Source organism: Pelophylax lessonae, assembly GCF_965119305.1.
Source record: "Pelophylax lessonae genome assembly, chromosome: 3".
In the NCBI taxonomy this organism is placed as follows: Eukaryota; Metazoa; Chordata; class Amphibia; order Anura; family Ranidae; genus Pelophylax; species Pelophylax lessonae.
The window spans coordinates 79,286,535-79,305,056 of NC_138770.1; the positions used below are offsets into that span (position 1 = coordinate 79,286,535).

The following is an 18,522-nucleotide window of genomic DNA, read 5'->3' on the forward strand; positions in this document are numbered from 1 at the left end:
TTCTCTGCCAGTGGTATCCGTATTCAGAGGGGTACATCCGACAGGTTTAGGGGTACTTCACCATCTACAGCTAGAATACCTTCTTATGAACTAGGTTACCTGCTAAAGGATTTAGAATTCTGTTTAGAAAGCCTTGTGATCCAGATAGCTCTGACAGATGGCAGACTGCTGTGATGAACACATTGCAGTAAAGCGATATAGTCTGGACCAGGATTCACTCCAGGTACCAGAATCCACCCCATCCTGAATGGACAGGCAAAGCTCAGCAGTTCACTGATGGTTTCCTGTCAGTCCACGGGTATGCAGCAGAGTCTGTTTGACCCCTAGTGTTGTCTTTCCCGTGCTGCTGTATGAGGAATCATCAGTACTTTCGCCCACCGTATGCATAAATTCAGTTATTATGCAGTAAAAACATAGACCTTAAAGTGATTATAAAGTCTCGTTTTAAAAAAAAAAAAATAAACACGTTATACTTACCTCCTCTGTGCAGTTGGTTTTGCACAGGGCAGCCCAGATCCTCCTTTTCGAGTCCCTCGTTGCTGCTCCTGGCCCCTCCCTTCTATCGAGTGCCCCCACAGCAGGCAGCTTGCTATGGGAGCACCTGAGCCGAGCTGTAGCTCTGTGTGTCCATTCAGACACGGAGCTGCCATTCGGTCCCGCCACCCTCTCTCTCCTGATTGGCTCACTGATTCTGATGGACAGCCGTGGGAGCCAATGGTGCTGCAGCTGTATCTCAGCCAATCAGGAGGGAGAGTCCCAGAACGGCCCAGGGACTTGTGGACATCGCTGGACAGAGATGGGGCTCAGGCAAATATTAGGGGGTGCTGGGGAGGCTGCTACACACAGAAGGCTTTTTATCTTAATGCATAGAATGCATTAAGATAAAAAAAAAAAAAAAACTTTCCTGACTTTACAATTCCTTTAAAGCTGAACTCCAGCCACTGCAGCTGTCCAACATCATACATGGTCTCCCAGCTCCTAACATTGTCAAACAGAGCCCTGTACTTGTTTGCGTTCCTGTTATTTGACTTTGCTTTGCTACTATTTCGGGAACTGGGAGATAATGTGTGAAGCCAGGACGTTAACAGAGCAGAAACTGTCAAATTTTAGTTGACATCTAAACACTGATAGGCTGAAGAGTCAGGGTAAAAAAAAAAAAAAAAGTATAATCCTGCACAATTAAAATAATTTTGGGCTCAAAGCCCAATGATACCCATGCTTGGTTTCCTTTAATGATATCTCTAGAAACAACATTCATTGTTGTCTGCGTCCTCCTTGGGTTGTAGCCCCCTCTTTATTTGGATGACCAGTTTCTCTGCCTGGACTGCCTTGTTGGTTTATTCCTACGCCTAATCCGCTACAAAGCCAGGATAGCCAGGGGGACTCCCTGTAAGAATATATGTCCAGTAGTACCCAGCTTACCGTAGTAGTCGCAGCTCTGCAAGCAATGTGGGGTTCTGCTGCGCCTTCTCAGGGGTGGGCTGGGAGGCTTGTTCATGTTCCAGACGCAACCGCTGGATCTCCTGTAATATCTCTCTGCAATGACAGCAAAAAGGAAATGATGCTTGTAAGTGGCCGAGTACTATGATTGTCCTCGGAGTTGGTTTTACCTATGAGTGTCCTAATGCTGAATAGGCATTACCGGTTCTTGTTCTCCAGCTCGGCGATCAGCTGCCGCTGCTGCTTGTTGGCGTCAAAGTTAAAGCTGAGATCGGTAGGCGGACGAGGCTGCGGAAAATGACACAAAGATCTTAAAGTGGAATTCTGTGCAAAACAATGAAATCTGCTTTTGGCTTAGACATAAAGCGTAAGTTTCCCATTGGAACATATTACATGTTCCACCCGGAATTAGGGTGGAACATGTAACCTGTCCCAGCTCTTGCCTGCTCTCCTCCCCGATCCCCCCTCTTGATGACAGCAGACCGGGGATCTTTTTCCTGCACCCGCTGTCACAATTTAAAAACAGTGCTGCGCTCCACCCACACGGCAACATCATTCATTTACAGAGCTCTGTGAATGAGTGAACTACAAGTAATGCTGGCCACTGCGGCAGACAGACTTGTAGCTGGTGAGAGTTCTCATAGTTCATTGATTCTTCCTGCTATTTAGTAACTGCCTGCCTGTATTGGAGGTACGGGCAGACATTGTACTGAGTGTCTGCAGGATCCTGGCATTGCACCCACGATCTGCTGATGCTTTATAGGCTCCAGTGTTAAAAAAATAATAATAATAATAAATGTACATTTTTTTTTACCTGCAAGGTGAACTTATCCTTTAATCTGTGTTAACCTTCCATAATATTCATCTTCTTATTAAATCAAAATTGCCTTTTTATGTGACTGACAATGCATAGGGATGACATCACCTGTCAGTGATGTTGGCCCTCCGAATTCACTGATAGGAGGTGTAGGCATAAATCTCCTGCATGTCAGACGCTTCAGAGTCTCTGCATCCTCATGCACATCTCCTGCTCAGCTCCTCCCATCTTCCAGTGACATAAGGGATAGCTCAGTTTTACACACCCATCAGCTGCACCATACTATGACCTGATGAGGAACTGTGGTCAAGCCTTTTTCTGACACTTGCTGCTTAGAAGTTAAAATCAGTATTTTTTGCTAGAAAATTACTTAGAACCCCCAAAAATGATATATATATTTTAGCAGAGACCCTAGAGAATAAAATGGCGATCAATGCAATATTTTGTGTCACGCTGTATTTGCAGAAAGAAAATATAGGAACTCAAAAGGTTCTAAACCCATGCAAATCAATAACCAAAAAACAAATAAACTACAATAAAGAGCTGCATGTTGTAAAGTGTAAAAAAAACGCCTATACCGAGAAAAGAAACCGCGTAGTTTCTTCGCTTCATTTTACACTGATTTTGCGCACTTTACACTTTCATTAATATAAAAAAAAAATGGAAAGTGAGCCCATTTTTTTTTTGTCTAATGTGAAAGATGTTACGCCGAGTAATACCTAACATGTCACGCTTTAAAATTGCCAACACTCGTGGAATGGCGACAAACTACGGTATTTAAAAATCTCCATAGGAGATGCTTTCAAAATTTCTACAGGTTTTGAGTTATACTGGAGGTCTTGCACTAGAATTATTGCTCTCCATCTAACAATCGCGGCAATACCTCACACGTGTGGTTTAAACACTGTTTACATTTGTGGGCGCAACTTATGTATGTGTTCGCTTCTGCGCACGAGCATGGAGGGACAGGGCGGTTTAAATTTTTTTCTTTTCTTATTTTTTTCACTGTCCCTTTAAATTTTTTTATTTTTGATCACTTTTATTGCCGTCACAAGGAATGTAAACATCCTTTGTGACAGTAATAGGCAGTGACAGTTACTCTTTATTAAGTAATCTGGGGTCTATAAAACCCCAAATCCTTCCTTTGCATCTAAAAGCATTCAGAACGACAAGTTTGTTCTGTTTTGAATACTGTCATTTTTGTAAATGACATTTTTTGTCTGGCGCCTTTAAGTCTTCAGTTAAGCAGAAGTGATGTCATGACATCGCTTCCAGGTTACTAGATCCAAGACCTGATTGAAGCCGACTCCGGCATTGTTCGGGTCTATAGCCAGCCTGCGGATGTGCTGGCTGGTCACCCAGGCCTCCCGGTGGGATGGGAGAACCCGGGCAAGCCATGGAAGGTGGCGGGAGGGGGGGGGGCGTCCCCTCCTGCTGCTTGTAATACCAGCTGACCGACTGATTAGCTGCATCGGTTGGTATTACAAGCAAGCCGACCGTCCGCTCTAAAAATTGGTACTGGGGTTAAACCTGCAACTGCATCACCCCGGTATAGCCCCTTGAAGCCGAAGGCCACATTTTTGTTACACGTCAGCGTCAAGGAGTTAAACAAGCAATTTTTTTTGAAGCCAGCATAGAAATAGAATATCTGCCGGTTGCCTGTTTGTTGAGTTTAGGTTTTAAAACTACTTTAATTTCTATTTGGGATCTGTAAACATTAAAAGAAGACCGCACATCTCAGTCTGATCTCACACCTTGTGCTGTGATCCTGCCCTTCAGACAGAGCTTTATCTAATGAAATCCAAGCTAATCACAGTAAAAATGTAGGGGTCATTTGCTTGCGGAAGCCCTCGTTGTTGACAGATGGCTCAGGGGTGATATGTTGCCTCCTCACTGCCTGCACCACTGTGCTGCAACGGCATACATTAAATGTGGTAGCAGGACAATTGTGGTGTGGCCCCCATTCATTTGAATAGAGGGCATTCGGCAGCGGTACTGCCTGCTGCATACGACGTTGGGTACAATTTTTGCTGTGGAGCAAAGCATCATGGCCGCAGCACATGTAAAACCCTATTCGACCACTGTTGCAGCTTGAGGGAGGTGATAAAACCACAGCTTAAAGCGGAGTTCCACCCAAAAGTGGAACTTCCACTCATTTGCTTTGGCACCTTTCAGGGGGGACAGGTACCCTTCCCCACTACTGGGATATGGTGCCGCAGCGCCGTCCCTCTGAAGTTTGGCCCCCTCCTCCTTCCCCTGCCGCAGAGCCAAAAGGAATGCACAGCACGCTTTGCACATGCGCAGTAGGGACCCGCCCGTGAAGCCGCAAGGCTTCACTGCCGGGTTCCCTTACAGGCAATGGTGGCGGCAGCACCCGACAGCCGATGGAAACATCGGCGGCAGTGCAGACATCGCTGCACTCCAGGACAGGTAAGTGTCCTAATATTAAAAGTCAGCGGCTACAGTATGTGTACAGTATGTGTAGCTGCTGACTTTTAATTTTTGGTTGGGGGAGCGGAACTCCGCTTTAACTGCCTATATGAATGTGCCCAAAGGCTCCAGCCTGATCCTTTCTTTCTCAAGCCATGAGCTACTCTGACTTGAGGAAGCTTTGGAGTAGCTCTTGAAGTGTTGCTCAAAAACTTGTTTGCTGTTAAAAAAAATACCTTTGCTTATATCATGGAGATGAAGAGAAGAGGAGGTATTCAGTAATCCTGTCCTAGGCAAACATTGCTGCATCTCCATAGACACAGTATAGTGATCTTTGACCTGGAAAGATCTTTGCCTCCATTGCCTGGTTATGCTGCATGGAAAATGTTAAATGGCACCCAACAATGAACTTCTCTTATTTGCTCCCTTTTGGTCTGCTAAAAAGAGAAGTATTTATTTTTTCAAAATCATACTTATCTAGGTGGATGCATCATCGGTCCCCCACCGGCTCTAAGGCTGAGAACCGAGCAAACACCACTGATCACTCGGTCCTCAGAGCTTCGTAAAACAGAGAACTGGTGATGGTCAATTACCGCTGCCTGCTCTGCCCCCCCCCCCCCCACCACTCTTCCATAAAGGACAGATTTGTGGAGCGCACGACTAACAGTTGTCCTGTGGACAGATTCTCCCTCCTGAGCTGTGGATCTCTGCAGCTCCTCCAGAGTTGCCATGGGCCTCTTGGCTGCTTCTCTGATTAATGCTCTCCTTGCCCAGCCTGTCAGTTTAGGTGGACAGCCGTGTCTTGGTAGGTTTGCAGTTGTGCCAAACTCTTTCCATTTTCCGTTGATAGATTGAACAGTACTCCATAAGATGTTCAAAACTTGTAATATATTTTTATAACCTAACCCTGCTTTAAACTTCTCCACAACTTTATCCCTGACCTGTCTGGTGTGTTCCTTGGCCTTCATGATGCGGTTTGTTCACTAGGGTTCTCTAACAAATCTCTGAGGGCTTCACAGAACAGCTCTGTTGATACAGAGATGAAATTACACACAGGTGTACATTTACATTTTTGGTTGTAACATGACAAAATGTGGAAAAGTTAAAGGGGTATTAATACTTTTTCAAGGCACAGAAGCATAACAAAGCAGTGGTCTCCAAACTGCAGCCCGGGGGGCCAGATGCAGGCCTTTGCTTGCCTTTATCCGGCTCTTGGGGCACTATCCCCGCCCCCCACTATGTTCTCCAAACTGCAGCCTGGGGGGCCAAATGCAGGCCTTTATCCAGCTCTTGGGGTACTATTAATTAATAGCGCATATTTCCTGCCACTGACATCAACAGTGGGGCACTATTCCTCCCACTGACACAAACAATAGGGCACTATTCCTCCCACTAACACCAATGATGGGGCACTATTTCTTCCACTAACATCAATGATGGAGCACTATTCCTCCCACTAACACCAATGATGGGGCACTATTCCTCCCACTAACACCAATGATGGGGCACTATTCCTCCCACTGACACCAATGATGGGGCACTATTCCTCCCACTGAAACCAATGATGGGGCACTATTCCTCCCACTGACACCAATGATGGAGCACTATTCCCCCGACTGACACCAATGATGGGGTACTATTCCTCCCACTAACATCAACGATGGGGCACTATTTCTCCCACTGACACCAATGATGGGGCACTATTCCTCCCACTGACACCAATGATGGGGCACTATTCCTCCCACTGACACCAATGATGGAGCACTATTCCCCCGACTGACACCAATGATGGGGCACTATTCCCCCCCACTGACACCAATGATGGGGCACTATTCCTCCCACTGACACCAATGATGGGGCACTATTCCTCCCACTGACACCAATGATGGGGCACTATTCCTCCCACTAACACCATTGATGGGGCACTATTCCTTCCACTGACACCAATGATGGGGCACTATTCCTCCCACTGACACCATTGATGGGGCACTATTCCTCCCTCCAACACCAATATCTGGGTATTATTTCTCCCACTGACACAAACAATGAGGCACTATGCCTCTCACGAACACCACAAATGGAGCATTGTTACCGACACCAGGACAGTTTCCACTCCCACTAACAACATTCCAGTCCCTCTAAAGTCGGAAGGATAATAAACTGGCCCTTTGTTTACAGACCCCTGACGTGAAGGATAAGCTCACCTTTAGAACATGTTACATACTCCACCAGTTTTTAAGGTGGAACATGTACCAGCATATGCAGTCTCCACCTCTCCCCTCTCCCACCTCGTAACAGCAGACGGAGTTTGTCTCCCCACACCCGCTGTCTCAATTTGAAAACATTGCGGCTGTGAGGGGCGACACCCATAAGTAGCATCATTCATTCCAGCTTCCTGTGAATGAATAACTACAAGTACTGTCAGCCACTGGAGCTGACGGCTTGTAGTTCTCAATGAACTATGAGGGTACTGGTAAGTGCTCTTGTAGTCCATTGATCTTCTGGTTCTTCAGTATGTCTGCCCATAAGAGGTAGGAGCAGACAGCTATACTGAGAGTTTGCAGGAGCCTGAGATTGCACCTACGATCTGCAGATCGCGGGTGTTATGCTCTGCAGGCTCTTTAGATAAAAAAAAAAACAAATGCACATTTTTTTACCTGCATTTTTTTTTTTTTTCAAATGGTGTACTTATCCTTGAAACTTATTTTTTGGTATGCTGTGTGAAATGAATGGGAACACAAACCTTTAGTGCAGGGTTTTCCCACTTCCGCGTCACTGATAACTTCTACATTGTAGTCAGGGGACGACCAAAAAAGTATAATATAATGCCCTTCAATGCCATGCTGTGGGACACGTCTTTGACAGAGACAGGGTTAAAGGCTAATGTCGACAGGTATTGCTTGCTGGAGCTTGAATACATGTCAAAGGCAGGTCATCAAAGTCCCACTGACTTCATTTGAGAGCAAAAGGCAGCACAGAGGCTGCGGGTGACCTGTTTTGCATTGTGCTGCGTTTCTTTATGCAGCAAGTCTCTTTGAGGTGTGATTAAACTCCAGGCAAACCAGATCAAATTCAGCATTTGCCAAATGATCGCATGTGTTTCAATAGCAAATCACAGTTCATGAAAGCAATGCTCGTTGACATGAGCCCTAATTCTGGCCACTTACACAATATTGCTCCTTTTCCTTAGCTTCAGTGTTGGTCTGGATTTTGCCATTTAAAGCGTAACTCCACTTTTGTTGAGAAAAAAACATCTTTGTTGCAGATTCCTACCTTTTGTTATTCTGAAGAAATCATTATTTGTTCCTCTGTGCTGAGTGGGTCAAATGGGAGTGGTTTCAAAATTATCTATCAGCTGTGCAGCTGCAGGGCTCTAATGAGGAAATCTGCTGGGCCTGAATCCCTTTAGACGGCTTCCTATTGGGAGTATCTCACTAAAAATGACATTTTTATTGCATGGAATGCCAGAAATCCGACTTGTATCTAAAGGCTAGTACACTCTGAACGAAAATCGGACGAAATATCGTCCGATTTTTCTAACTCTTGCTCAGCGGTCATAACCATTTTTATTTGACAGTGCATAATGTTACACGAAATTTCTTCTCCGATCTCTTTTTTTTTTTTCTTGGGACGTTTGATCGTAGAGTGTGATGTATGTGTGACCCATGAGGCCACATTGGTGTAAAGACTTTATATATCCCCTGTACACTGTATGTGTGGATAGAGATACATAGAGAGAGTGAGAGCTCAGTTCATATTAGTGCAAGGAATATAGATACGAGTTATCCATTTGTGTTGTATTTTATTGATAAACTTCCGGGTCGTCAGCAACACTCGATCATGCGCGGTCTTTCGTATGCGATTTTTCGCGGACGCATTGCATACACATTAAACAAAAATTGGTAGTGCTGAGGACGGACAAAGAAAATTTTGGAATTTGTCCCTCTGTTTTTTTTCCGTTGAGAATGTCGGAATTGCCTGCTGAAAGTGGTGTACACACTAGCCGAAAATCGTACGATCTTTCCTCGGACGGAGATTTTCGGCTGATATTCTACTAGTGTGTACCCCCACTTTAGGCAGACTTCTAGGAAAATCAGTGAGCCAATCACACAAGCAGGAAATGATGTTTCTGGGGGTGTGGTCAGAACACATTCTGTGTACAGAACACCTCCAGGCGGCCATATTGCATTGCATTTTCAGAAAATTACAACAGCTGCAGATTGAAAAGGAAAGGTAATTTTTAACAACAATATCATTTGTGTTGCAATTGTACACGCTATATGGTTTTTCCTTGTTTTGCTATTTTTCTTTTTCCCCACGAAAGTGGAGCTACCCTTTAAGTGGATTAAATCAAGCTACAAACACATAAAATAATTTTATGCAGCTGCTTAATTTCACAGTGAGGACCAAGGTGAACAGATGTAGGCAGTGATCTGTCTCTCCTATCCTCCTCCTGCACATAAATATGTTTATTTCTACAGTACAGGTGCTCTTCTAAGACAGAATAGCAGTCGAGGTGACACTCACTGAATTGCTGGCTTCTGCAGCTAGCCGTGCGGCGTATCTTGCGATCAGGCGGTGTTCCTCGTCCAGTCGACTCGGGCTGTCAAGTACGCTGTGAAGACAAACACAGCAGTAAGCACAAAACGATCAGCCACACAATCCGTGGTGCAAGGAACAGATACAGGCCACGTTTTTTATATCTTTCACTTGATGGCAGGCATGCGAGAGAAAATGCGCAGTATACTCACCTCTCTTCCTGGATGGCATCTGTAGGAACTAAGCACTTTGCACTAACCACACTAGCAGACTATGGGTGGGGGAAATTCAGTGTCACTCCAGGCAGAGCAGTAAGGAACAGATCTAAAGACTACCATGGTGAACTAACTTTACTGACTTCTACATTTTTATACTTGTGCAGACTTACTAAAGAGATTTTTTACTTTATCTTATTTAGGTTACCTATTTTGTTTGAGCCTTAAACCCTATACACATGGGCCAAATTTTGGGCGGTATTGGCCAGTTTAATTGAAACTGGCTGACATTTGGTCCGACAGAAGCCATCGAAACATTTGGCTTCTGTCGAAGGGGCGTGACCGGAAAAAAGGTCTGTCGATGGCTGAGAGCGCTGACTGGTGTGTTCTGGCAGTGGGGGGGGGGGGGGGGGGGGGCACCCCCTGTCAGAACACAATAGCTTATAGCTCATCGGATCGTTAGAATCAGTCTTTTACAGTGCCTTGCGAAAGTATTCGGCCCCCTTGAACTTTGACCTTTTGCCACATTTCAGGCTTCAAACAAAGATATAAAACTGTAATTTTTTGTGAAGAATCAACAACAAGTGGGACACAATCATGAAGTGGAACGAAATTTATTGGATATTTCAAACTTTGTTAACAAATAAAAAACGGAAAAATTGGGCGTGCAAAATTATTCAGCCCCTTTACTTTCAGTGCAGCAAACTCTCTCCAGAAGTTCAGTGAGGATCTCTGAATGATCCAATGTTGACCTAAATGACTAATGATGATAAATAGAATCCACCTGTGTGTAATCAAGTCTCCGTATAAATGCACCTGCACTGTGATAGTCTCAGAGGTCCGTTTAAAGCGCAGAGAGCATCATGAAGAACAGGGAACACACCAGGCAGGTCCGAGATACTGTTGTGGAGAAGTTTAAAGCCGGATTTGGATACAAAAAGATTTCCCAAGCTTTAAACATCCCAAGGAGCACTGTGCAAGCGATAATATTGAAATGGAAGGAGTATCAGACCACTGCAAATCTACGAAGACCTGGCCGTCCCTCTAAACTTTCAGCTTATACAAGGAGAAGACTGATCAGAGATGCAGCCAAGAGGCCCATGATCACTCTGGATGAACTGCAGAGATCTACAGCTGAGGTGGGAGACTCTGTCCATAGGACAACAATCAGTCGTATACTGCACAAATCTGGCCTTTATGGAAGAGTGGCAAGAAGAAAGCCATTTCTTAAAGATATCCATAAAAAGTGTCATTTAAAGTTTGCCACAAGCCACCTGGGAGACACACCAAACATGTGGAAGAAGGTGCTCTGGTCAGATGAAACCAAAATCAAACTTTTTGGCCACAATGCAAAACGTTATGCTTGGCGTAAAAGCAACAAAGCTCATCACCCTGAACACACCATCCCCACTGTCAAACATGGTGGTGGCAGCATCATGGTTTGGGCCTGCTTTTCTCCAGCAGGGACAGGGAAGATGGTTAAAATTGATGGGAAGATGGATGGAGCCAAATACAGGACCATTCTGGAAGAAAACCTGATGGAGTCTGCAAAAGACCCGAGATTGGGACGGAGATTTGTCTTCCAACAAGACAATGATCCAAAACATAAAGCAAAATCTACAATGGAATGGTTTACAAATAAAGATATCCAGGTGTTAGAATGGCCAAGTCAAAGTCCAGACCTGAATCCAATCGAGAATCTGTGGAAAGAACTAAAAACTGCTGTTCACAAACGCTCTCCATCCAACCTCACTGAGCTCGAGCTGTTTTGCAAGGGGAAATGGGCAAAAATTTCAGTCTCTCGATGTGTAAAACTGATCGAGACATACCCCAAGCAACTTACAGCTGCAATCGCAGCATAAGGTGGCGCTACAAAGTATTAACTTATAGGGGGCTGAATAATTTTGCACGCCCAATTTTTCAGTTTTTTATTTGTTAAAAAAGTTTGAAATATCCAATGAAAATGAAATGTGGCAAAAGGTCGAAAAGTTCAAGGGGGCCGAATACTTTCGCAAGGCACTGTATGTTCGACCCGCTGGGAACAAAAAAAAAAAAAAAACTGATAGTGTGTACTGGGCCTAATACTTAAGGTTGAGTGTTGTAGCTCAGGTGCATGACATACTTCTGACCCCTGTATCCAGAGCATTATGTAGTGCTGATCCCTGTGCAATATGCACTCCTGAGCCCCACACTGTGTGCATTACTTACTCCTGCGCTTTGTATTTAGCATTACTCTTGCCAAAAACCCTACACTCTGTGTATTACTCACTCCCGACCCTGCAGTCTGCGCATTACACACTCCCGGCCCCTGCAGTCTGCGCAGTACACACTCCCGGCCCCTGCAGTCTGCGCAGTACACACTCCCGGCCCCTGCAGTCTGCGCAGTACACACTCCCGGCCCCTGCAGTCTGCGCAGTACACACTCCCGGCCCCTGCAGTCTGCGCAGTACACACTCCCGGGCCCTGCAGTCTGCGCAGTACACACTACCGACCCCTGCAGTCTGAGCAGTACACACTCCTGGCCCCTGCAGTCTGCACATTACACACTCCTGGCCCCTGCAGTCTGCGCATTACACACTCCCGACCCCTGCAGTCTGCGCATTACACACTCCCGGCCCCTGCGGTCTGCGCATTACACACTCCTGACCCTGCAGTCTGCGCAATACACACTCCCGGCCCCTGCGGTCTGCGCATTACACACTCCTGACCCTGCAGTCTGTACAATACACACTCCTGACTCCTGCAGTCTGTGCACTACAAATTTCTGACCCCTGCAGTCTGTACATTACACATCCTCCTGACCCCTGTAAGCCAGGTCACCACACACTCCTGACCCCTGCACTCTGTGAACTACACACTCCTGATCCCTGCAGTCTATACACTATATTGTACATTTCATTCTCCTAACAAATGCACTCCTTACACTGGGCTGTATTTGACATACTGCAGACCACTGCATTATATGTAAATTATATACTCCTGACCCATGCATTACTTATGCTATGTTGTACAGTACATACTTTTGACCAAAGTGTTTATTATTAGTTGTTAGTTTCCAAGTAGTCACTGGCTGAAGTTAATGAAGGATGCTGAAAGGCATATGTAATAGAAGGGTTTCATTTTTTTTTTTTAAATACTGTGCAAAGAATTGTACGTGTTGGTTAGACTTCGTTTACATGTGTGGCCAAGGGGTGGTTGGATGTGCAATTTTTTAGCCCTTTGGTCACCACAAGTTAACATGTTAGTACACATTGCAGCAGTTTCAGTACGATAAAATGTATACATGCTGTGTTTGGCAAATGGAACCATCATTTTCAAAGGTTAAAACAATGCTTATTATATAAAAATGTAAGCCTGCGCAATTAAAATTAGGACTTCATATTCAAATTATACACAAGCTGAATTGTGACTGGTTCTCCTTAACCACTTCAATGCTGGACACCCGCTTCCTGCCCAGGCCAATTTTCAGATTTAAGTGCGGTCACACTTTAAATGCCAATTACTCAGTCATGCAACACTGTACCCAAATTAAATGTTTGTCATTTTTTTGAGACAGAGCTTTATTTTGATGGTATTTTAATGCCACTGAGTGGTTTTATTTTTTTGCTATGTAGATAAAAAAAATAGCAAAAATGTTGAAAAAACAAAACAAAAGCACGTTTTTCTTTGTTGCTGTTAAAAAAATGTACACCTAAATCTTTCTTCAAAAATTTAGGCCAAAATGTATTCTGCTACATTTCTTATGTGAAAATAATCCAAATCGGTGTATATTATTTAGTTTGTGTGAAAGTCCACAAACTATGGTATATATATATTTGAAAACTGAATAATCTTGATAAACTGACAGTACAAATAACCCTCTTTTTGGAAAGTAGACACCCAAAGGTATTTAGTAAGAGGCATTGTGAGCTTTTTTTTGAAGAATTTGTCTTAATTTTTTATTCTTTTTTTTTTACTTACTGTGACCTGAGCAGTACAGTGTCACCATAGCGACACTGTACTGCTCTAGAGAGGTGATCAGGATTTTTACACAATGACTACTTTTTACAGAGGTGATCACTGTATAAGCAATCATTTCTACACTGTGAAACTGAATGGCATCCATTCATATGCCACTGTGTACAAATGTGATAGCCATGATTGGCAACAGTCATCACGTGGTACAGGTCTGAAGTGATTGGCCCTGTACCAAATGATCACTGTAACCAATCACAGAAATCATCATAATAGTACACAATGGAATGGAAGCAGACATGTGATTGCTGTGATTAGTCACAATGATCACATGGTACCAGGGTCGGTATTACGATCTGTGTTCCTCTGTGTCCAGTGGACACAGTAGGCCATAGATTGCGCCGTTGCGAAGCCCTTAGGGCTTGCACGAGGTGCGTGAATCATATGATGTCCACCCAGAAAAAAATGGTGCTCCCGGAAATGGGTAAATTACAGCATGCAGTGCTCTTAAATCCAGAAATTAGAATAGGCTCATTGGCAATAATAGGAAATATTTTACCTGCTGTTGGGATGCACATATCAGTACTTGAATGGCCCGATAAGGTAGGATTGGATAATTGTGTACCAGAGTGACTAAGCACCTGGAGTGCTGAATTGGAGAACTGGCCTAATATGCTGACCCTATCACTAGTAATATATGCCCACGTGTCTTCACTCTCCCCTACCCTTCTAGAGCACACAAAATACAGGATAAGGAAGAGCATGTGACCCAATCACCAAGCCCCAACATTGTCCCATTCCACAGTCTGCAGCCCTGTATAAGCATTGACTTGAGCAATTTAAAGGGCGGCATCACCTGCTTTCAGCAGCGTAATAATGAAGTAGGATAGTGAAGAGAAGATGAGTATGTGCAACTGCAGATGGGGGATTTAAAGGAAGTCTGTCACTTTCCCAGCATGGGTGCTCAACCTGTGGCCCTCCAACTGTTGCGGAACTACAAGTCCCATCATACCTCTGCCTTTGGGAGTCATGCTTGTATCGGCAGCTTTGCAATGCCTCATGGGACTTGTAGTTCCACAACAGTATAAGCATATTTAAGGATTAAAGTACTTATTTGGATACACCTATAAACAGCGCTGTCATTTTTTTTTACCTATATTTGGGATTGAGTCAGCAAATTCGCTCAAGCCAGCGAAGAAAAAGCAATTTTGGGGATGGAGATGGCAGGCTGTTAATGTTGCTGTGGCACCTGTGGGAGCGGCGATAATTACATCGTTCTTTTGGTCTCGGCGTGACGCTTGAGCTTACAGCGCGGTCCCGGGAGCACTCACCAGACAATTCTATCGATCACCAGGAGGAACGTAGCTCCTGGGACTCTGGGATAGTGATAGGAGCGAGTTCTATTTTTGGCCTGCACAGCGAGCAGAAGGAACAGTGATCTGACATCTCTTAAAGGGTCAGTCCACCCAAAACTGGATGTGTCCATGTTGGATCTTGCCTCTGGAATTTAGTTCCAGTTTGCTGCCCCTGCGCCTTCTGCATAACAAATATATATATATATATATATATATATATATATATATATATATATATATATATATATATTTATTTATTTTTTTTTGTTTTTTACGTTTATAAGGTACTGTTTATTGTGGGCTTGTTTTCTATGTCCTTTAACAAATATTTGTTGAAAACCCAAAATGATTATTCTTTTTTTCTAAGGGCTGGCTCAGGCAAGTGTTATATTGTAATGTGTGAATTGTTGGAATGATTTATAATCCTGGGGAGCTCATTTTATGCTCTAGGCATTTCTTCCAGACAGCAGAGATGTCACTGACCTTACTTTTCTCCACTGCCGTTAAAGTAATAGTATGGCAAAAATAAAAATGTGTGCAACTCCACAGGAGGTGCTCATTTCCCCATGACTTGACTTTTTGAACAGCAGCAAATATAGGAAAAATACCTGGAGATCTTTCAAAAGTCCAGTGAGCTCCTTACTTCCTGTAGTGAGCTGACAACACTGCCTCTGTTATACAGAAATCCCGAGCAGTGTTGTCAGACCTGCCCAATTCTACCCATGCTGGACTACAAAGGAGATGGAGAGGGGGAGGTGTTCTGTAGTCCAGCAGAGGAGAACCAAGCAGGGTTATTAATGCTTGGGATTTCGGTGCAGCAGAGACACTGTGTTGGCAGCTCACTACAGGATGTTAGGATCTCACAGGATTCCTGATAGATCAAAGGGTAACTTTCTGTTCTTGCCGGATTTTTACAAAGGCAAAACATGGGGAATATATATATATATGCATGTACTGCAGAGATGTACTAAATGTATTTTTCTCGCTCTCTTTTTTTTTTTTTTAATTTAACCCAGACATAAATTTTAACCACTTGACCTCCGGAGGATTTACCCCCCCCCCCCCCTCCTGACTAGGTGGTAATTTTTAGGACATAGCATTGCGTTACTTTAACTGAAAATTGCGCGGTGGTGCAACACTGTACCTAAATAAAATATGTAATTTCCCCCCCCCCACAGAGCTTTTGGTGGTATTTGATCATCACCATCCTGTGCCCGACACCCGCAGATTGACTTCTGCTGTGATAAGCAGCGCGCCCCCTGCAGGCGGAAGTCCAGAATCACACACACACATATATATATATATATATACACACACACCTAATCTGGTGCACAGCTGCCACCCTGTAGCAGTAAGACTGCTACAGGGTGGTCAGCAATTGGTTAAGCATCAAAGATCGGTCACTCAACCACCTACAGCTCTACTCTCTCTTTGCAGCAAGCACCCAGTGTTGGACAAATTGCACAGTGCAGTGGTGCCTGATTTGCTCACAGTGTTACACCACACTTGGTGAAGTTCAGCTATTGGGGGTTTATATTAAACTAATAAAAAGACTTATTAGCATGCTCATATGGTTAAGAAATGGCACAGAGCACTTGGAAAATGATTACGTTAACCGGGTTTATCTGCATTGCACAAATATGCAATTCTGTGGAGTTGTCGCCCAAATAGACTCGCAGTGAGAGGGTGAATGTCCCCACGAAACACTAATTCCTTTTCACCTATTTCCATCTAAACTTAAAAAGAAAAAAAAAAAAAAAAAAAGGGAGCTGTAGTTTCAGTTTAAGTAGGAACTTTACTACTTTACTCAAGCAATACTTTAGTCCCAACCATCTCTTAAGTGCCGCCATCTTTACTTTTCTTGTGTGTAGGAATCTGTGGCACATTTGTCCACACGAGGTCCTGCCACTGGTTTTGGCAGGTTACTTTGCAGAGGGGACTTAGCTATGTGTGCGCATGCAAAAAAATGCCCTACATGTATGCTGAGACATAATGCTGAGTCTCTACCAGTTTAAATATTTGGCAGACTGTGGCGCCACGTGCGCAGAATTTTGAGGTGTGTATGCAACCCTACCAACACATTGCCTCTTGGGCTGTGTGACGTGGACTAGGAGTGTATGTCATTCTTGCCTGGGTGGGGAAGGAGAAACTGACCGGGCCATTTTTTACGATTCAGCACTGCGTTACTTTAACGGACAATTGGGCAGACGCTGTACTCTAATAAAATTGTTGTTGTTTTGCGCTATAAACAAAAAAATAGCGACAATTCTGAAAAAAATATATATATTTTTCACTTTCTGCTATATAACATTTCAAATAAAAAAAAAATTAAAAATCAAAATATTTTCATAATTTTAGGCTAATTTGTTTCCTACTACATATTTTTGGTAAAATAAATCCCAATAAGCGTATTTTGATTGGTTTGCACAAAAGTTATTGCGTCTACAAACTAGGGGAAAGATTTATGTCACTTATTTTTTTTACTAGTAATGGCGGCGATCTGCGATTTTTAGCGGGATTGCGACACTGCTGTGGACAGATCGGACCCCTAACTGACACTTTTGGGGTGACCAGTGACATTACTACAGTAATCAGTGCTACAAATATGCACTGTTACTGTAATAATGACACTGGCAGGGAAGGGGCTAACTCGAGGCGATCAAAGGTTTAAGGGTATGCCTAGAGGGTGTTTTCTAACTGTGGGGGGGGGGGTGGGCTTGTGGAATCAACACAGAGACCTGTGTTCCTAAATGGGAGTATCACAGGTGCTCTGTACGGATTCCTGAGAGAACAGCGGTCTGCTGTGTTTACAACAGCAGAACGCTGTTCTGTCCCCATGGGGAGCGATTGCGGGTGCCCGGCGGCAATCGTGGCCGCTGGCCCCGTGAATCCGCCTCGCCACTAGCTAATGGGGGGGGGGGGGGGCGCGCGCGCATGCCCCAAGGGTTACAAGACGGATGACCGGGCCTGCTGTTTGTCATCTATCCAGACCCGGTCTGGGGTTCTACCAAAATTCTCTTCATTTCCAAGATAGTATGTGAAAACCCTTTCGTTCAATTAAGCTCAGGTGTTTCCAGTGAAGGGTACGGTTAATACTACAACATACAAAGACATCTTGGACAATTGTGCCTTTCCTTCTTGTAGTGGAAATTTGGAGAAGGACCTTTTTGGTTCCACCTGTGTGGAATGCCCCATAAAGACATGGTTTGAGGAGTTTAGGGTAGAGGAACTTGAGTGTCCTGTACAGAGCCCAGACCTTAACCCTACTGAACACCTTTGTGATGAATTGGAACACTGATTGAGAACCAAGTCTTGTCATCCATCATCAGTACATGACCTCCCTTATTGGCATAAATACCCAAATATATTCCAAAAGCTTGCTGAGATGGTTATAACTGCAAATGGGGGAGGAGGGGATTGTAACTCCATATAATGGTGTTGGAATGGGATGTCCAACAAACATATATAGGTGTGATGGTGGATGTCTACCAACTTTTAGTTATGTAGTGTAGTGTACATGCACAGCGAAAGCAAGTCCCTCTCAATATACATAAACATCTTTTACTTTGAGCCTATATTCCTTTATAAAAAAATTTCAACCCAGGCAGTGTGATCTGTTTTTACACTAAGCTGTCACACACCAGCTAGTATCACAAATCAGTCTTGCAGCAGGGGTGGATGTCTTTGTAGGGTAATGTCCAGAATGGGGGGGGGGGGCTTAGGAAGGTAATAAGTGGGAAACAGCTTAGACTGGCCATCACCATTGTTATGT

General features: G+C 44.1%; 1 protein-coding gene across 5 annotated transcripts in view; it reads right to left on the reverse strand.

Moving 5' to 3' along the window:
• The window catches only part of DTNB (dystrobrevin beta), a 292,666-nt gene that overhangs the window by 78,502 nt on the left and 195,642 nt on the right, over window positions 1–18,522 (reverse strand). For all 5 annotated transcript variants that reach the window (XM_082251573.1, XM_082251572.1, XM_082251571.1 and 2 more), the window contains 3 exons: window positions 9,215–9,302; window positions 1,643–1,728; window positions 1,423–1,536 (listed from right to left, as the gene is read on the reverse strand). In XM_082251573.1, the coding sequence (XP_082107699.1) occupies window positions 1,423–1,536; window positions 1,643–1,728; window positions 9,215–9,302 (288 nt within the window). The remainder of the gene's footprint in view (window positions 1–1,422; window positions 1,537–1,642; window positions 1,729–9,214; window positions 9,303–18,522) is intronic.